At 41.5% G+C, this 21,690-nt stretch overlaps 1 protein-coding gene across 2 annotated transcripts in view; it reads left to right on the top strand.

The window, feature by feature from the left end:
- The window catches only part of LOC146045536 (para-nitrobenzyl esterase-like), a 35,738-nt gene that overhangs the window by 8,057 nt on the left and 5,991 nt on the right, over positions 1 to 21,690 (top strand). For both annotated transcript variants that reach the window (XM_083164452.1, XM_083164451.1), the window contains exons 2-5: positions 15,684 to 16,372; positions 17,436 to 17,543; positions 19,261 to 19,457; positions 21,065 to 21,267. In XM_083164452.1, the coding sequence (XP_083020578.1) occupies positions 15,823 to 16,372; positions 17,436 to 17,543; positions 19,261 to 19,457; positions 21,065 to 21,267 (1,058 nt within the window). In that variant the 5' untranslated portion in view covers positions 15,684 to 15,822. The remainder of the gene's footprint in view (positions 1 to 15,683; positions 16,373 to 17,435; positions 17,544 to 19,260; positions 19,458 to 21,064; positions 21,268 to 21,690) is intronic.

The following is a 21,690-nucleotide window of genomic DNA, read 5'->3' as shown; positions in this document are numbered from 1 at the left end:
TAGTATTCCCTAGTAGACTCTCATCTTAATACTAACCTGGCCCAACACTGCTTGTCCTCCAAGGTCAGAGGAGATTGGGCACATCCAGTGTGGTGTGGTCGTAATGCTCATACTGAGTATATGTCCGTACAATCACGGCACAGACCATTGCAGAGCAGAATATACACCTTCGGATATCCTTGTGAGACATATTCAACAGTCATGAGACATATTCAAAGAATTTTCTGTTACTGTTGATAATGCAGCACAGTGTGATAGGTGGTAAACAGAAGTGTCAGATTTGCAAATGCCCCTTCTGCTGTCTCTCCGTCTTCTGTATTGGACGGAGGATGAGAGAGGGGAATGGCTGACACGAAACACTATCACTGTCGCCCGGCAGGTGCACAGGTGCACTCAATACTCACCGACACATTTTAAAAGCTCACAGGTGGAGATAATTATTTCACTTGCTTTCCTGTGAGGAGACCTGGAAAACATGCACTGTGGCACGTCCTTAAGGACCAACTTTTGGAACCACTGTTCTAAATAGATCATTATACTATCAGTAATAACAATAATTCAGAAGCATGTGGGTGCACCTCATTATATTATTGATGATGTGCTAGTGGTAAATGAATCATACCATCCATGCACAGGCAGGAACATGATGGTTATATAATGTTAGTGTTTGGGCTCACCTGTAACTAACTATCAGCGTTGCTTGTTAGGGAATTAGTGTCATAAACCCCAAACATACCTGTGGTGACATGGTAGAGTCTGTCTATGACACCGTTCTGCTTCACTGCTCTGTCACCTACAAACATGGCCTGTCGCTCAGGCAGCAGAGAACCGTCTGATCAGTTTACATAGAGAGAACCTTCTCAACGGTCACTCACCGACAAATGGCGTCTTCATTTATTAGCACTTTCCTATATAGCGGCGCAGCATATTTTGTTGAGCTTTACTTTTGGAGACAGCAAAAGAAGAGATATTCAAAAAGGTATGAGGGCCCTGCTCGCAAGCTTACAATCTATAGGGTAGCTAAACAGATCTGAATATGTGCTGCACTCTAACAATGCACCATTCCTGGCGTGTGCCTACTTTTAAAGTCTCCTCTTTCGGGAGAAGCCTGGAGAGGAGACTGTCGGCAGCACATAGGGGGGAGCATGATGTAGATGTCATCAAGCCCCACCTCTAGTACTGAAAATCCCGCAATTGGTGGGTCTTTGGGGAGGGGGTGGGGCTAAATAACCCAATTTGCATATTTAGCCTTGCCCACACCGAAACGCGTGAAATTAACAATGCTGCGGGGAAGGTTTCCCGGGGAGGGGGGGGGGGGGGTGTGTTGTTGGTCACCTTCTTTCTGGAGGGCCAGGAGGGGGACCAGATTCGGAGGGCGCCATTGGAGAAGCTGCCCATGACAACCAATCAGCTACTACTGTAGGTGTCATTTTATAGCATGGACTCGATAAATAGTACTCGGACGTTGCTATGGGCAACTGCTCCACTGGCTCTCTTCTCTTTTCACTGCTTCGTGAATAGACCCCTGAATCGTGTCACCTCACCCCTGAATCGTGTCACCTCACCCCTGAATCGTGTCACCTCACCCCTGAATCGTGTCACCTCGCAATGCCAACATTATATTTAAACCCTGTAAGTGCCAACGTTGCAAAATATCCGCTAAAAATGCCGGCGCCGCTCAAATACAAATACAACAGTCACTTCATTGAAGTTAAGTTAAATATCGCACCCCAAAAAAAAAGCAGTCGCTGGGAGCGGCGTTGGCATTTATAGCGGATATTTTGAGGATCTCTCACAGCAACATTGGCCCGGAAAGGGTTAATGTCGTATCTCTACATGTAATTGTAATCCTCTTATCGGTCACAGTGATACCTGTCTGTTGGTGTCATTCTGCGATTTGCAGTTTCATGACGTAGGATACAGAGGTGTAGGTTTGATTTTGTCCTTTTGAAGCTTATCGCATAATATAACCAGCGCGGGTTCCCAATCCCAAGCTCGGTGCTCAGGACCCCACACAGGGGCCATGTTTTCCAGGTCACCTGTAGATTTTTCACATGTGACAGTTGATGACAGTGCACCTGCCAGGAGACCTGTGTGGGTCCCTGAAGACTGAGTTTGAGAACCGCCGACATTGTAGAGCAGTGATATCCAGCCTGTTTCGTCTCGCGGCACACCAAACAAGATTTAAACATTTACAAGGCACACCATGAGACCCCCATGTGCCCACAGGGAAAAAAAAAAAACTATTGGCTCCCATATGAAAAAAAACAATCAAACTGGTCCCCAATGGTAACAAAAATAAAATATACAGGCACTCCACATGAAAACATCCAGCCAATCAACTTCTGTTATGTTATAGTCTGTGTTTGTGACAGTTAGGAGCTGATTGGCTGGATGTTTATCGCTCTATATCACCCTAACGTGTCTGTCTTATTCTGTATAGAAAACAAAAAGAAATATTCGCTAGGAATATTCAGGCGCTTTAACAGTGAGCTGATCCTACAATACAAGCTGCTGCCTGGGTGTGAGGGTAGTCACTCCTCACTGGTACAAAAAAGGAAGAAATACTCGCACAAGGTGAGTTTAGGCAGCGCTTAAATCAATGAATGAAAAACAAAATTTGTTTACAAAGGTATAAATCTTTTTACTGGTTTAAAAATGCATATATACACAATATAATAGTACAGTCATGAACAAAAAACCTTAATAAAATTATTAAAATTGAGAAGGTGGGGAATAAAAGTAAACTGGAATTAATGAAAATAAAGTTAATAAAGAATGATCCCGTCTCAAAGGACATGTATTTGTGAGTAGATAATGTAGTCACTTGACTTGTGGGAAAACGGGTAAGTGCACTTTACCAATTTAGAAGTTCTGGATCTTTGTGGAACAATTTTTGGTGGAAGCTGAATAAATCCTCACGATGAATGCGGCTGTTTGTCGTGCCGCTGGAGGAGTCAGTGATCGCCGGATGGAGTAGGCCTCTGTGATGAGGTGTGAGACAGATGGAGAGTGTCTCCAACACCAGAGGAATGATGTTGTAGCGATATGACAAATAAAGTTCCAGAATTGTGGAAGTGTGGCTTCCGTGACCCAGGAATGGCCTCACTGGTATAGATGTTGGTAACCAGTGGTGTCTGGGAGCACGGTGTCCGCCTTGTAGTAAGATATCCAGATGAACAGAAATAAATAAATGTCCACAATGAAGTAGATCTCACAATCAGTCCTGAGGCTGGGATGGGGGTAGCAAATCACCTAACGCGTTTCACTGCGTCCTGCAGCTTTATCAAAGGTGTGGGGGACTGTGTACCTAATACAGGTATATATACCTTCCTTAATGAGTAAGTTAGTGCACCTGTGAGGTGCAATTTACCAATGCAGGTACATCAAATAAATCAAACATCTATATAAATTATAGGTAGGCAGACATATATCAAATAAATTATCATAAACATTTAATGCACAATCAAAAATAATATGACAATACGTTTAAAAATCGTTTTTTTGCTATAATGAGATGCGGTCATGTGACTTGTATAGGTCACGTGATCGGAACATAAACATAGCACAGAGGAATGTAATACCAGAGTAAATCACATTTTTATGTAACTCGTTCAGATATCCAACGTTATAAATCAATGTGGACGCTTGTTAGGAGAGTGGAGAGATAAAGAGATCAGTATAAACATATAGTTATAACCAGCGCGATCCTTGGAACGCATATTGCGTTCCATATCTTATGGTATACAATTACTTCCTCCTTTCCCCGGAAGTTTAAGGCTGTGTTGATCAGTGGGAATTATTTGGGTCACGTGTGACCGCGTCATGCTGTAGCGTCACTCCGCACGCACGCCGGACGTACACAGCATCCTGTGATGCAGAGGGACGTGGGCGGAATCGTCCGTCCTCCTGGTTGTCATTTCTTGCGAATGGAACGCATATGCGTTCCAGCACAGATATCCCGATGGCAATACATAATTACACAAAAAGGAATGAGAGAAAAAACAAGAATAATAGCCCTGAACTAGGGTGGAGAGACTATAAAGGGGTCCAAGTTGTACTAATGAAAACAAAATAGAGATATAGTGATCTAATCAATTATTAAGGTAAAAAACATTTTTAATGAATATGGAATAGAAAAAATTAGTAATATGGGGGATTGATTTGAAACATAAATCTTTATATATATAATAGAGAGAATATCTTCCCACATTCATAATATGATCCTCAAAGATTTTTTCAATGATGGTATAAGTTTTTTTATCATATATATATATATCTAACCTGTTTTTAATAACATTCATGTATATAAGAATCCATGAAACAATTCAAATCAAATACATGGGCATTTATAAATTAATTTGATTTTAATTGTAAATATTTTGATATTTTAATAAATAATGAAACCAATATTAAAAGGAAAAATGAAAAGGGGGGGGGGGATGAAAGGGGATGGGGGGGGGGGGGGGAGGGTATTTTGGATGGAAATAGAATGATAAGGGGACATGGAGAAATGCAGGGAGGGGGGGGGGGGGGAGGGGGGGATGTGAAAAGAAATGAATGGGAAATTGGACTGAGTTTATAAAGTATAAAAGCTGATAATATTATTAGAGAACAATGTTGAGCTCCATTGCCTCATTCAAGCCTCTGGGAAAAAGCGAATCCATTTTGAATGTCCAGAAAATTTCCTGTTTACACAGGGTCCGGAACCTGTCGCCGCCCCTCTTAGTGGGCGGCACATGTTCCAGTCCTGTTAATGTCAAATCTTTGGGATTGTTACTATGGCACTCAGAAAAATGTCTGGAGACACTGTGGAGAAGAGACCCTTTTAAGATGTTCCGGCGATGTTCAAGGAACCTGGACCTCAAACATCGCGTGGTTCTCCCCACATATTTTAAATTACATGTACAGGTAAGTAAATAAATAACGTAAGAGGTATTACAATTAATGAATCCCTTAATTTTTATCTTCTCAGTCATTAAGGTAATCGTAGTTAATTTATTGGCAATGAAATTACACGTTATGCAGTGGTTTCCGCCACACTTATAGCAGCCCAAAGGCTTCGTTGGGAGCCAATCTAGGGTAGGAGTAGTACTTTGTATATTTGTTTTTGGGCATTTTAGGCCACTGGGAGCTAGTAGGTTTTTTAGCGACTTATTTCTCTTGAAAATAAAGGAGGGGCGTGAAGGAAGTACTTCTCTCAGTAAGGGATCTTGTTGCAATATGGAATGATTTTTGTCTATGATTTTTTTGATTTCTTTATAATCTCTATTGAATGTAGAGATGAAAGAGATATGGTTTTCTCTATCATTAGTGAAATTCACAGGGTGCTCCTCTTTTGGACCTTTGTCCTTCAGAAGAGTATCCCTGTCTCTCTCTCTACTGGAAATGTATGCATCCTGAACAAGTTCGGGGGGATATCCACAGTTCAAAAATGCAGTGATAAGGCCCTTGGCCTGGCTGTCAAAGGAGTCTAGTTGTGAACAGTTGCGTCTAAGACGCAACATTTGGCCCTTGGGTATGTTTTTTACCCAAGGGGGGTAATGACCACTTTTGAAATGTAAGTAGGAATTAGTGTTTACAGATTTTTGATAATTACTTGTATGGATCAAACCATTGGCACTCCTTAAGGTAAGATCAAGAAAATTAATAGAGTGGGGGTGGTGTTCATGCGTAAACCTTAAATTAAAAGAATTGGAATTTAAATGTGAAACAAAAGAAGTGATAGAAGTGCAGTCCCCATCCCAAATAAAGAATAAATCATCTATATAACGGCCATAGAGGACCAGGTTCGCGCCAAAGGAGGACCCCCAAATGAGTTGGTCCTCAACCTCCCCCATATAGAGGTTGGCATAACTTGGCGCGAACCTGGTCCCCATGGCCGTTCCCATCACCTGGAGGTAGAAATTATCTTGAAACAAAAAATAATTGTGTTTAAGGATGAATGATATGGAAGTGATAAGAAAGTACTGAAGTTCCGCCGTCAGATCACCATCCTCTCTCAGTCTTTTAGAGATTGTATTGATGCCCAACTCATGTGGGATATTTGAGTAAAGACTCTCCACATCTAGAGTTAAAAATTGGTAAGTTTCTTTCCAGACAATATTTTTTATCAAATTCAAAAAGTGGGTGGAGTCGCGGATGTGTGATCTGAGGGCGGTCACCCGTGACTGTAAATGGGAATCAACGAATTGTGAAAGGTTGGAAGTGAGTGATTGGACACCAGAAATAATAGGGCGACCAGGTGGGGAAGTGAGGTTTTTATGAATTTTAGGGAGGTGATAAAAAATGGGGACCAAGGGGTAAGGATTAAACAAAAACTGATGTTCATCCTTAGAGATGATGGAATCTTTTAGTGCTTGATCTAGGAGTGTTTTTAGCTCAAGAATATACTTTTGTGTTGGGTTATCCAGTAATTTAGAATAAAAAGACTGATTTGACAGCTGACGAAGGGCCTCATTCACATAACATTCTCTATCCTGAATGACTATCCCTCCTCCCTTGTCGGCCTCCCTGAAGACAATTGAGGTGTCCTCAGTGAGACCGACAAGGGCTTTTTTCTCCCATATTGTGAGGTTGTCTTTAAAGTGAAATTTAGATTTACGTTTATCACTTGAACAGAGTTTCTTAAAATCATCTAATGTGGTCTTATAAAAGGACTCAATACTTGTCCCCTTAGCCTTTATTGGATAAAAATCCGATTTCTTTCTTAATTTAGACTTGTCAATATCGAAGATTTTTTTAGGGGACACATTACTCTCCGTCCACAATTCTGCCAATATATCAAGAGAAGTTTGGTCACCACTATCCAATAGAATAGGGAGTCCAGGGTCATTGTCTTTTCGAGATCTTTGTGAGAAAAAATATCTCTGTCTGCACAATGTGCGGATATATCGATTTAATTCAATGAAGAGTGTAAAAATATTGGCATCAGTCGACGGAGAGAATTTTAAACCTTTTTGTAATAATTTAGATTCTGCTTCACTGAGGGATCTGGAAGAAATGTTGAATATATTAGTGATTGGTATTTTAGAAGCTATTTTCTTACGTTGTACTCTCTTTCCTCCTCTAGCTCCTCTGTACTTAGATGTCGTCTTTTCTTTGGGGTCCCTCCCCCTTGATATTTTCCCATTTCTTTGTATTGGCGGGGGCCTAAAAAAAGGGGTTCAGAGTTGGAAGTTTTATAGGCTCTATTAGACAAATCCTTTGGTCTCGCTCCTGACCTTTGGTCAATATAGTCAGAGTTAGAATTTTGTCTCTGCTCAGATGTTTTTTTATTGTTTATGTAATTTCTATTCCCAGAGGATGAATTTTGTGGTTTATTAGAGTATTTGTCTCTATGATATGGTGAGTCATATACACGAATGTCACCCATTCTATCCAGGGCTCTTCTGTTATCATTAGGTCTCCCTCCATTATTAGTATAATTTTTATTATTACCATTGTTGTGGGTCCTCAGTTGGTTAGAATTTCTATGTTTTAATCTATAATTTCTAACATTGTTAGATTGATAGTCTGTTAAATCCCGCTGGAATTTTTTACATTTATTATCAATTACTTCTTGTTCAAATTTTATCAGTCTCTCTATCACTCTCGTGTCCTTCTCTTTAAATTCTCTTGTCTGGTTGTAGGGCTCTAGTTTACTCTTAATATTCTCAATTTCCGTCTCTAGTTCTTTTACTTTTCTATTTCTATAGTCAATCACTAGGTTCATTAATAAAAAAGAGCAATTATCAAGAATGTCATCCCATTTTGTTTGAAATTCCGAATTCTCCTGAAAAATTGAAGGTTTGTGGAGACGTAGACCTCGGGGTAACATCTTTTTATCTGCATATTTTTGTAAATTGGTGCTATCAAGCCATTGTTTGGTCTCGTCTCTTAACAAATCCTCCAATTTTTCAAAGAGTGTAATACATTCCTCATCATTTTTACTCATTATTGGCTCCTGGGGCTGATCCCATTTGGAGATATATGTCTGCCTCCTATTTTGTCTTTCATTGAAGTTGGAGAAACAGCTCATGTTAGCAGCCTGATAGACTGGAAAGAAAACAAAAAGAAATATTCGCTAGGAATATTCAGGCGCTTTAACAGTGAGCTGATCCTACAATACAAGCTGCTGCCTGGTTGTGAGGGTAGTCACTCCTCACTGGTACAAAAAAGGAAGAAATACTCGCACAAGGTGAGTTTAGGCAGCGCTTAAATCAATGAATGAAAAACAAAATTTGTTTACAAAGGTATAAATCTTTTTACTGGTTTAAAAATGCATATATACACAATATAATAGTACAGTCATGAACAAAAAACCTATAACGTTGGATATCTGAACGAGTTACATAAAAATGTGATTTACTCTGGTATTACATTCCTCTGTGCTATGTTTATGTTCCGATCACGTGACCTATACAAGTCACATGACCGCATCTCATTATAGCAAAAAAACGATTTTTAAACGTATTGTCATATTATTTTTGATTGTGCATTAAATGTTTATGATAATTTATTTGATATATGTCTGCCTACCTATAATTTATATAGATGTTTGATTTATTTGATGTACCTGCATTGGTAAATTGCACCTCACAGGTGCACTAACTTACTCATTAAGGAAGGTATATATACCTGTATTAGGTACACAGTCCCCCACACCTTTGATAAAGCTGCAGGACGCAGTGAAACGCGTTAGGTGATTTGCTACCCCCATCCCAGCCTCAGGACTGATTGTGAGATCTACTTCATTGTGGACATTTATTTATTTCTGTTCATCTGGATATCTTACTACAAGGCGGACACCGTGCTCCCAGACACCACTGGTTACCAACATCTATACCAGTGAGGCCATTCCTGGGTCACGGAAGCCACACTTCCACAATTCTGGAACTTTATTTGTCATATCGCTACAACATCATTCCTCTGGTGTTGGAGACACTCTCCATCTGTCTCACACCTCATCACAGAGGCCTACTCCATCCGGCGATCACTGACTCCTCCAGCGGCACGACAAACAGCCGCATTCATCGTGAGGATTTATTCAGCTTCCACCAAAAATTGTTCCACAAAGATCCAGAACTTCTAAATTGGTAAAGTGCACTTACCCGTTTTCCCACAAGTCAAGTGACTACATTATCTACTCACAAATACATGTCCTTTGAGACGGGATCATTCTTTATTAACTTTATTTTCATTAATTCCAGTTTACTTTTATTCCCCACCTTCTCAATTTTAATAATTTTATTAAGGTTTTTTGTTCATGACTGTACTATTATATTGTGTATATATGCATTTTTAAACCAGTAAAAAGATTTATACCTTTGTAAACAAATTTTGTTTTTCATTCATTGATTTAAGCGCTGCCTAAACTCACCTTGTGCGAGTATTTCTTCCTTATTCTGTATAGAGAATGCATAGTTTTCTGTAGTGCATTGGCGCCCCACACATACACTCATTATCATTTTTATTTACCCACATGCTTATTGCCAGGGGTTACATGCTCGTCGTTGCCAGGGGTTACATACTGGATCTGTCACTTTGGAGAAATTCCTAACAAGAGAGTTAAATTCCGTTTAGACCTGGTCCCAAGCAATGTTCCCTCTAATTTCACAAAGTCTGTGTGCGGCAAAAGATTTTGGCTGTGCAACTTTGGAAGGAAATTTTAATTTTTGTGCGTCACTTATATATAACTGGAAAATGACGTTCAGCATTTGTGTTAACTTTACTTCAAAATGATATTAAACATTTAAACATTCAAAACACAGCACACAATGTAGCTAATGGGTGAAACACACATTAATTGAGTCCACAACTGCAAAAAGGGACCACTGCTGCTTTGTGCGCTCTGTTGTAATGTCTGTGCGCACCCTCATCGAGTTGTGTGCGCGCGCACGTGCGCACAGCTTAGAGGGAACACTGGTCCCAAGAGATCTGTGTATACTGTATGTGTAAGAGATCTGTGTATACTGTATGTGTAAGAGATCTGTGTATAATGTATGTGTAAGAGATTTGTGTATACTGTATGTGTAAGAGATCTGTGTATACTGTATGTGTAAGAGATGTGTGTATGCTGTATGTGTACGAGATGTGTGTATGCTGTATGTGTAAGAGATCTGTGTATGCTGTATGTGTAAGAGAACTGTGTATGCTGTATGTGTAAGAGATCTGTGTATACTGTATGTGTAAGAGATCTGTGTATAATGTATGTGTAAGAGATCTGTGTATACTGTATATGTAAGAGATTTGTGTATACTGTATGTGTAAGAGATCTGTGTATACTGTATGTGTAAGAGATGTGTGTATGCTGTATGTGTACGAGATGTGTGTATGCTGTATGTGTAAGAGATCTGTGTATGCTGTATGTGTAAGAGAACTGTGTATGCTGTATGTGTAAGAGATCTGTGTATACTGTATGTGTAAGAGATCTGTGTATAATGTATGTGTAAGAGATCTGTGTATACTGTATGTGTAAGAGATCTGTGTATGCTGTATGTGTAAGAGATCTGTGTATGCTGTATGTGTACGAGATCTGTGTATGCTGTATGTGTACGAGATGTGTGTATGCTGTATGTGTAAGAGATCTGTGTATGCTGTATGTGTAAGAGATGTGTGTATACTGTATGTGTAAGAGATGTGTGTATAATGTATGTGTAAGAGATGTGTGTATACTGTATGTGTAAGAGATGTGTGTATACTGTATGTGTAAGAGATCTGTGTATACTGTATGTGTAAGAGATCTGTGTATACTGTATGTGTAAGAGATGTGTGTATACTGTATGTGTAAGAGATCTGTGTATGCTGTATGTGTAAGAGATCTGTGTATGCTGTATGTGTAAGAGATCTGTGTATGCTGTATGTGTAAGAGATCTGTGTATGCTGTATGTGTAAGAGATCTGTGTATGCTGTATGTGTAAGAGATGTGTGTATACTGTATGTGTAAGAGATCTGTGTATGCTGTATGTGTAAGAGATCTGTGTATAGTGTATGTGTAAGAGATCTGTGTATAGTGTATGTGTAAGAGATCTGTGTATGCTGTATGTGTAAGAGATGTGTGTATGCTGTATGTGTAAGAGATGTGTGTATACTGTATGTGTAAGAGATGTGTGTATGCTGTATGTGTAAGAGATGTGTGTATGCTGTATGTGTAAGAGATCTGTGTATACTGTATGTGTAAGAGATCTGTGTATACTGTATGTGTAAGAGATCTGTGTATGCTGTATGTGTAAGAGATGTGTGTATACTGTATGTGTAAGAGATCTGTGTATACTGTATGTGTAAGAGATCTGTGTATGCTGTATGTGTAAGAGATGTGTGTATGCTGTATGTGTAAGAGATCTGTGTATGCTGTATGTGTAAGAGATCTGTGTATACTGTATGTGTAAGAGATCTGTGTATGCTGTATGTGTAAGAGATGTGTGTATGCTGTATGTGTAAGAGATCTGTGTATACTGTATGTGTAAGAGATCTGTGTATGCTGTATGTGTAAGAGATGTGTGTATGCTGTATGTGTAAGAGATCTGTGTATACTGTATGTGTAAGAGATCTGTGTATGCTGTATGTGTAAGAGATCTGTGTATGCTGTATGTGTAAGAGATGTGTGTATGCTGTATGTGTAAGAGATCTGTGTATGCTGTATGTGTAAGAGATGTGTGTATGCTGTATGTGTAAGAGATCTGTGTATGCTGTATGTGTAAGAGAGCTGTGTATGCTGTATGTGTAAGAGAGCTGTGTATGCTGTATGTGTAAGAGAGCTGTGTATGCTGTATGTGTAAGAGATCTGTGTATGCTGTATGTGTAAGAGATCTGTGTATGCTGAATGTGTAAGAGATCTGTGTATGCTGTATGTGTAAGAGATCTGTGTACGCTGTATGTGTAAGAGATCTGTGTATGCTGTATGTGTAAGAGATCTGTGTATGCTGTATGTGTAAGAGATCTGTGTATGCTGTATGTGTAAGAGATGTGTGTATGCTGTATGTGTAAGAGATCTGTGTATGCTGTATGTGTAAGAGAGCTGTGTATGCTGTATGTGTAAGAGAGCTGTGTATGCTGTATGTGTAAGAGATCTGTGTATGCTGTATGTGTAAGAGATCTGTGTATGCTGAATGTGTAAGAGATCTGTGTATGCTGTATGTGTAAGAGATCTGTGTATACTGTATGTGTAAGAGATCTGTGTACGCTGTATGTGTAAGAGATCTGTGTAAGAGATCTGTGTACGCTGTATGTGTAAGAGATCTGTTTATGCTGTATGTGTAAGAGATCTGTGTATACTGTATGTGTAAGAGAGCTGTGTATACTGTATGTGTAAGAGATCTGTGTATACTGTATGTGTAAGAGATCTGTGTATGCTGTATGTGTAAGAGATGTGCGTATAATGTATGTGTAAGAGATGTGTGTATACTGTATGTGTAAGAGATCTGTGTATACTGTATGTGTAAGAGATCTGTGTATACTGTATGTGTAAGAGATCTGTGTATACTGTATGTGTAAGAGATCTGTGTATACTGTATGTAAGAGATCTGTGTACGCTGTATGTGTAAGAGATCTGTGTACGCTGTATGTGTAAGAGATCTGTGTATGCTGTATGTGTAAGAGATCTGTGTATACTGTATGTGTAAGAGAGCTGTGTATACTGTATGTGTAAGAGATCTGTGTATACTGTATGTGTAAGAGATCTGTGTATGCTGTATGTGTAAGAGATGTGTGTATAATGTATGTGTAAGAGATGTGTGTATACTGTATGTGTAAGAGATGTGTGTATACTGTATGTGTAAGAGATCTGTGTATACTGTATGTGTAAGAGATCTGTGTATACTGTATGTGTAAGAGATCTGTGTATACTGTATGTGTAAGAGATCTGTGTATACAGTATGTAAGAGATCTGTGTACGCTGTATGTGTAAGAGATCTGTGTACGCTGTATGTGTAAGAGATCTGTGTATGCTGTATGTGTAAGAGATCTGTGTATACTGTATGTGTAAGAGAGCTGTGTATACTGTTTGTGTAAGAGATCTGTGTATACTGTATGTGTAAGAGATCTGTGTATGCTGTATGTGTAAGAGATGTGTGTATACTGTATGTGTAAGAGATGTGTGTATACTGTATGTGTAAGAGATGTGTGTATATTATACTGTATGTGTAAGAGATCTGTGTATACTGTATGTGTAAGAGATCTGTGTATACTGTATGTGTAAGAGATGTGTGTATACTGTATGTGTAAGAGATCTGTGTATACTGTATGTGTAAGAGATGTGTGTATAGTAGTAGTAGTACGTTTCTAAGAAAAGAAGACTCTTGTGGCACTCTAAATTCATTTTATTGGTATAGGGGAGCTAATTCGTACAGCCAGGGTTCAGTTGAACCGCCGCCTGCTAGATTGAAATCCCACCTTGCAAATGAATGTGCTCGCTGTGCTAATGTATGTGTAATGCTACAAATCTAATCGCAGCCATGCGCATATGATCAAAACCCATCGTAACAGGCTTCACCATCTAATGATATTCAGAGCCACCAGAGACTTATTCGCTGGTGCGATGGAAAAAGGCAAAACTGGTCTGGAGCTGACATCACACACCCTCCCTTAAAATGCTCAGGCACACCTAGCGTTTCCCCGGACACGCCCAGCGCTTCTGCAGACACGCCCTGCGCTTCCCCGGACACTCCCAGCGCTTCCCCGGACACGCCCAGCGCTTCTGCAGACACGCCCTGTGTTTCCTCGGACACACCCAGCGCTTCCCCAGACACGCCCTGCGCTTCCCCGGACACTCCCAGCGCTTCCCCAGACACGCCCTGCGCTTCCCCGGACACGCCCAGCGCTTCCCCAGACACGCCCTGCGCTTCCCCGGACATGCCCAGCGCATAGTTGCCGACATTTGCTTTCTCCTCTCCGGGAGAAGCCCAGAGAGGAGACCCGATGGTAGTATGGCAGCCCCGCCCCCCATGGCAGGCAAACACCGCAATTCGCAGGTCCGTGGATTGGGGGAGGGACTAAAAAGACGCTAAATAACGCAAAGCGCAGTTGATCGATAATTGTCCACTGTGCGAATTTGCGGCCGTGTGATAAGATCTGAATTAGCCCCTACGACATAATACTTTTATTGGTATGTGCTAAACACAAACATTCCTTCCGCCTGATAAAGAGTTCTACAGAACAGATTGTGCAAGAGTACAAAACAACACCATGTACAAACATTACACAGTACACCAAAACAAGCTGACAGAGATCTTTGCCAGGGATACAGGCAGTGGAACCATTCAAAAAGGGTAAAAATGCATAAAAATGGAAAATATGTTTCAGCCAAAGTTGTAAGTGATTGTCAGTAATGTATACAGTAGGTACAATCCTGGAAATCGCAGTAATACCCCTTTCACATTGCAAATGCCAGGTTGCATCCAGGATTTGGGCACGGGTCCGTCCCTGGTGTGTAAGGAGTATTTGCAATGGCGTAACTATAGAGCTGCAGACCCCGCAACGGCGGGAGGTGCTGACTAAGTGTGGGTGCCGGGGCTCTGTGGGCACTATTATTACGCACCCCTCCCCCCCGGCATGCTCCCCGTACCTGGGTAGCGTGAAGCAACAGCGCCGCAGTGTCCGGGAACTGAAGCCCTGAGAACAGATACTGTGGATGGAGACAGCGGCGGCCGAGGCCGCTGATTGGCTGAGAGAGAGCGCACACTCAACCAATCAGCGGCCTATCTTTTGAATTGTCAAACTCTGCTGCCTCTGCCTGTCCGCAGTGTCCGCTCCCAGTGCTTCAGTTCCCAGACACTGTGGACGCCGCACCAGGTCCCCCGGCATCCTTCTGTTCCCTCCGCTGCCGCCGCTGCACCCACAGATACGGGGTACCACCTCGCCTCCCCCTGCCACCCTGGTATATATGTACCAGCCATGGTGGTTGGGGGCGCGCATTATTTCTTGTTACGCCACTGGGTTTTTGTCATGGCTGTATTATTGGTTTATATGATGGATATGCAGTGAGTAATAACATGTAGAAAAGAAAGAAGACTAATAATACTATATACTATATACTAATACAAATAAAAATAAAAATTATGGTCAATACAAATTCATGGCTCCTCGTTATAGTGTGCGCCTAACGAAGTAAGAATGGAAGCTTAATACCAGAGTCACATGTGCTTTTTGGATACTTATCTGGATTAATTTCTTAAATCAATGAGGGATATAGATATGACGCTATGTCAGGGTTATATTGGATCATTAGTAGTTGGCGGACAGACCCCTAATGTCAGGTGATTGAGATATAGACTCATACGACCTGGTTCTACTGCCCCCTGCGTGTTACTGGGAACCAGGGCCGAGCTGGGACTAAAAATAGGTGCTGGCATTTAAAGCACACAGAACCGCCTGGCATCAGCATCTGGCTCCTGGTATAGACTCCTCCCCTAACTATACAAGCACCACAGCAGCGAAAGTCAACCCAGGGAGGGAAGAGTAACTGCACAGGTTTTGAAAGATGTAGGGTACTAGAATGACCACTGGGGTGAAATATTAAAGGCTTGATGGCCCAAGATAGTTTGGATCCAGTCCCATTGGTACCTTAGAGTATCCGCCCCTATTCTCTTGTTTCCAAGAGGAAGAGCCCAAGGCTTGGTGTCCTGCTGATTGCATTTTTGAAATAATAAATCTATTTCTATATATGGATATTTCTGGCTGCTCACTTGTCCCCGTTTGCTTGACAGGCTCCTGAACACGCGTAGCGAGCCTGGCTCTCACTCGGAGTACAAGCATCAAGTGGACTCGGATGAAGAAGTGTTTGAAACTACTCGCGATGACTTTGACACATCCGATTCCTCCTGCAACTTTCCGACCTACAAGACAATGGCGGCTATATTTGGCGGTGTTGTGGTCCTGTGTTTGGTAGTGGTGGGTTTGGCCTACCTATCTGGAAATTCGGCCTGTACACTGGTTGATGTGACTATATCATCTGGAAAGGTTAGAGGTCACCACTGTGACAAGGTTTACATGTTTAAAGGGATTCCGTATGCCAGTCCGCCCACTGGAGATTTACGCTGGAGACCTCCAAAGGAGCACCCAGGCTGGGAGGGCACTCTTGATTCCACAGACTTCAAGTCAATGTGTGCCCAGATACAGCCCTTGAGTGAGAACGGGACAGTGATGGGGTCAGAGGATTGTCTCTATGTCAATGTGTGGACACCCTCAACGGATCAAAATGCCAAGCTTCCTGTAATGGTCTGGATACACGGAGGGTACCTTCTAATCTTCAGCGGCTCCGAGCCTGGGTATAGTCCTACGGAAGACCTGGCTGAACACAGTCACATAGTGCACGTCAGCTTCAACTACCGACTTAATGCGTTTGGATTCATGGCTTTGCCACAATTCAGGGAAGGATCCCTCACCAACACCTCTGGTAACCGTGGCACCATCCCCCATATCTGCTACTATATCGTTAATTATATCGGAGGTGCCACGAAAATATATATTTTTTTATGTGGGCATCATTTATATAGACCTAAAATAGTAACTATCCCCTATGTATTTTTTTTATAACAATTCACTCATTCATATTGCCCCATTTCAAATAATTCATAAAAATACTATTTTAATAACATTTTACAATACATTTGACCCATAATATAGTAATACAATAATACTGTCCCCATAAGTAGTATATGCCTCTTTATACAATACATAATGATTGCCCTCATTCTGAGGGGTCAATTTACCCTTAAGTGTATTATGACTCCTCGCCGTCTGGCTGGGGACTCTTTATTATTTATTTCTCTTCCCCGCTCACGTTTGTCACTTTTCACGTTTTCTGCTTTCTGTAGTGCGTCATGTTTTCTTTGGGCTGTGTGTATGACCCTTATGGGCTATCCACTCCCCAATGTACCAAAGCTCTCATCCTTTTGGGGAGAGCTGCGGCGGTCTCTCCAAACTTTGGTGCAGAGGACTCACTGTCCTAACCCTTCCGGAGGTTGAGGGAAGAGGGTCTCTCTGAGCTTCGGCGGAGTGGACCCACCGATCTCTTTTTTCCCCTCTTCGGCCTTATGGCTGAGAGGGGTTAGGGGAGTAACGGTGCCCTTCTGCTTTGGGAGAGGGTCCATAGGTACGTACGGCCCCCTATGCACGATTTAGATCACTGCACTGGGTGTTGGGAGCACACCTCGGGCTCCCTGAGTTTCTTCAAACTCATGACTCCTCGCCTTCTGATTGGTCAGACAGATGCAGAGGTTTTTTTCTTCTCCCTCCGATGGTTTGGCCGTTTATAATTTGCTGGTCATCAATAGTGGTTTGAGAATGACTGAATAGTAAAATCTCTTATCTTTATGGTCTGTGTAACTACTGTATTCTCTCTGTACCCAGCAGGTCCCTAACCTCCTCCCTAAGCTCTATTCTGTCTATGTTCCTCCTGCCCCCCCCCCCCCCCCCCCCGAAGTCAATAACATGAATCCCCAATTTCTGCCCTACAGGCAACTATGGGTTCATGGACCAAGTGGCCGCCCTGAGGTGGGTGCAGAAGAACATCCAGTATTTTGGTGGTGATCCAAACAAAGTCACTATCTACGGACAGAGCTCAGGTATCTCCAGCTATGGTGGTGATATTATGGCCCAGCATGCATTGCAGTTATGGCGGGAGTCCTGTTCTGCAATCCTTTGGTAGATGGTTCTGGTACAATTAATGCGATATTGTATAATGTTAAGGAAGCATAATCAGAGAAAGCCAGAGTGGAAGGTTCCTGCATGAATGTTCTTGGTATGTTCGCCTAGTCCTCCTACACTGACCCACACAGGATAGGGGTGCATCATAAAAAATAAAAGCCAAAGGAAGGGGGAGGCACTGTGCAAGTGACTGTCTATGGTACTAGTGACTCTATAGTATGAGTGACTGTCTCTGGTGCTAGTGACTCTATGGTATAAGTGACTTGTCTATGGTGCGAGTGACTGTCTATGGTGCTAGTGACTCTATGGTAGGAGTGACTTGTCTATGGTGCTAGTGACTCTATGGTATGAGGTTGAGTGACTGTCTATGGTATGAGTGAATGTCTATGGTGCTAGTGACTCTATGGTGTGAGTGACTTGTCTATGGTGCTAGTGACTCTCTGGTATGAGGTTGAGTGAGTTTCTATGGTGCTAGCGACTCTAGTCTATGTTATGAGATTGAGTGAATGTCTATGGTGCTAGTGACTCTATGGAATGAGGTTGAGTGAGTGTCTATGGTATGAGTGACTTGTCTATGGTGCTAGTGACTCTATGGTATGAGTGACTTGTCTATGGTGCTAGTTACTCTATGGTGTGAGTGACTTGTCTATGGTGCTAGTTACTCTATGGTGTGAGTGACTTGTCTATGGTGCTAGTTACTCTATGGTGTGAGTGACTTGTCTATGGTGCTAGTGACTCTATGGTGTGAGTGACTTGTCTATGGTGCTAGTTACTCTATGGTGTGAGTGACTTGTCTATGGTGCTAGTGACTGGCTATGCTGACTGAGAACTATTTAGATTCCAATTTATTCAAGTATAACTTTCAGAGGTTAGTGACATTATTAAGTACCCTGTGCATGTATGAAGGAGGGACTGCAGCAGATATCTCTGACACCTGCTAGATCAATCTATTGCCGCCATCAGCCGCATCCCCCATGGTTTTGGATCCATAACTAAAGAGCCAAAAGGCAAAGGCCTTTTTTTCTAAACCTACAATTTTCCAAATTTCTCAACCTACAGCCTCCAAGCAGTCATGTTTTCAGGATTTCTAAAAACAGGTCTGAGAATTACTGACCATGCAAAATATTATAGAATAATACACCCGTGCCTGATGAATGGAATCCGCAAACTGTGACTTTATGCTAATGCCGCTACAAGCCCCTCCCTGGGGTACGCTTGTGCGTCCTAATGCACCAGGACTTTCTTTTCAATAACTTTATGTATAAAAGGTAGTAGACAAACAAATGGGCTTTCAAAAGAAAAGGCACAACAAAACCAAGAGGAGATCGTAAAAGAAAACCAATAAATGACAGAAGAATGTTACAGTTAGCACAAAATTACATTACCAAGGGTGGTGTAAAATGACTCAAATGCCAGCTAAACAAAGAAGCAAATCGGAATAGAAATCATTGAACTTCAAAAAGATAACAATGAGGTGTGGGGGGGGGGATTATCTGGATGATAGGTCAACCCTAATTAGTCAATACATCTCACCAAAAACCATGAATAAATCATGTTGACCTTTTCCGTGTGTCAACCTTCTGCCTGTCAACCGAAAGATCCACACCAACCTGATAAGTTTTCCTTTTATTGCAGGCGGCACCTCCATTTGGGCTATGATGGTATCACCACTGGCTAAAGGTCTTTTCCACCGTGCCATTGATATAAGTGGATCATCAGTTTTTAAAGCTAGTTTGGAAGAGGCGGAGAAGGACAACCTCCTCTTCCTGCACCGCACCAGCTGCCAGGATGCACAGTGCCTGAGGAAGCTGGATATTGCTACAATACTAAAGGTGAGCCAGGGGCTGTAGCGGAAGGCAGATGACCCCTCCCCCCTCCTCCTGCCCTATGTTGGCCTAGATTAAAGTTGGGTGGGAGAGAGTGTGATTGGAGATGCGGGGAGGAGGAGAGTGATTAAGGGTTTTGTAGATGAGTATGTACCAACAATGAATCACTAGAATTGAATGTTGTAAAACCAATATACACAGTAGTACATATATATATTTATAAGCAGGAGAAATCCGGCACTCCACTGGCTTCAATAAATAAGCAGTTTGCTCTGGTGCCTTCCTAGAACCAGCAAGGGTCCAAACAACAGGGTAATGGCACAGGCGTCACTCGGAGACTGATAGATGAATTTTCAATGCTTCATTGCATCATTGGTATAGACACCAACACAAGTGTTTCGAGCTCTGTGCTCGTCGCCCGGGTACAACCAGACTAAAACACAAGAACCACATTATATACCCCACAGATACTCCCCACCCACAAGCCAATTTGCATACTCAAAAACACCCACAAAGAAAAGAAGTATCTTTACGGGTGCACTGAGGACCAAATAGTAATTTTTAATAAAAATTAACTTTTATTGTTATATTTATTTTATTATTATAATAAAAGTCTCATATTAAGAAGAGACCGGACTTCCTTGACGTAGTGAAATATTAAAAAGATAGATGTGTGAATAAAGAAAGGAAAATAACTGTGAAATTCTTAAAAAGAGAGAGCCGGACACATGTGTGTGCATGCGCTTACTAATCCGATATTTTAGGCATGAATTGTCCTTTATCAAAAACTAATAACAGTATATATATGATAATTACCCTAATTACCCTAAGTTAATGGCAGCTTCCTTGTTACATGGAATTCTCAAGTTTCTGTTCTTACCGGGCTTATATTGTTAAAGTTCTCTTGTAAAATACAGAGAAAAGATTATCATAACCATCTCAGTGCCTCTTAGTACACAACAATATCATTATCCCGGCGGTAATACCGCTGAATGACAGGTAGTAAATCCTGTATGAACAGGTATAGGCTATGAAACATCAGACCTTAAGGTGAAGCATCTGGGAACTATTATATTGAATGTATGCATGAATGCTTTCTACACAAGATCCGGCGGATAAACCTCGTAATCACGGATACAGTACATTTATGCAGAACTCACAGTGACACCCTTAACGGCATATAGCCTGGCCTACAGTGATTAATGTTCTATATTTGTAACAGTGGACAATAGCACCAACTGTCTCATACCTGGCACAACGTAACTTTTTAAATATGACTTGGTATGCTGGATACAGGGATTAAGATATGCATCAAGGCAGGTAGACACTGGATGGTACAACGACCCCCTGGCAAATATAATGGGCCTGCCAGGGGAGTCTGTCCGTTCCTGGAGGCTGCTATATATATATATATATATATATATATATATATATATATATATATATATATATATATATATATATATATATATATATATATATATATTCCAATCCAATTTCATATGAGTGAAACAAATGACTGAACCAGACATTATCAACATCCGCGCCTGTTATTATTTTGTGAGTTTTTCCTCCCTTAAGTCACTGTATATTGTTTATTCTGCTCCTCCTAGTCCATACCATGGGCTGTATACCCTGCCTGGGCTGAAGAGGACCTGTGCAACCTACCACGGAAAGGAAAATTTGCTGGGCCGGTGGCTGTAGTGGACGGATACGTGGTGCCGGCTCCCCCATTGGACGTATGGAAGGAGAAGAGAGAGGGTTATAGCGATGTACCGTACGTGATTGGCACCACCCTACAAGAAACAGAATTTGTGTAAGGAAACAACAGTTGTAAATCTGCGGATGGACATACTGTTTCAGTGGTCTCTAGAGCATACTTGCCTACTTTTGAAAACTAGTTTCAGGGAGATTATAGTTGGTAGTAGAATTTTGCACAGCACCCCATTGAGGGGGCGAGACATGCTCCACCCAAAGGGTGTGTCTAGTTTCATATATGGAAAGATTGGGAAAAGAGATTGTGAACGTGGCACCTAGAAGCGTGGGTGTGTACTGCTACATCTGAGAGGAATCTTGTAAAATGACTTATATCCGAATGTAGATGAGCCCCAAAGCAGTTAGTAAGAGCTGCTATACTTAGTAAAGTGCTGGGAAATGGTGCTGATGATTCATGTATCTATTGGTCATTCCTTTTCCCCCACAAAATGTAACCGTGTAATGTGGACTAGGTGACATAAGG

This window comes from Crinia signifera, chromosome 11 (assembly GCF_055691185.1).
Source record: "Crinia signifera chromosome 11, ASM5569118v1, whole genome shotgun sequence".
NCBI classification, from domain to species: domain Eukaryota; kingdom Metazoa; phylum Chordata; class Amphibia; order Anura; family Myobatrachidae; genus Crinia; species Crinia signifera.
The sequence above is the reverse complement of the archived record's forward strand: the minus strand, read 5'-3'. Positions and strand labels throughout refer to the sequence as shown.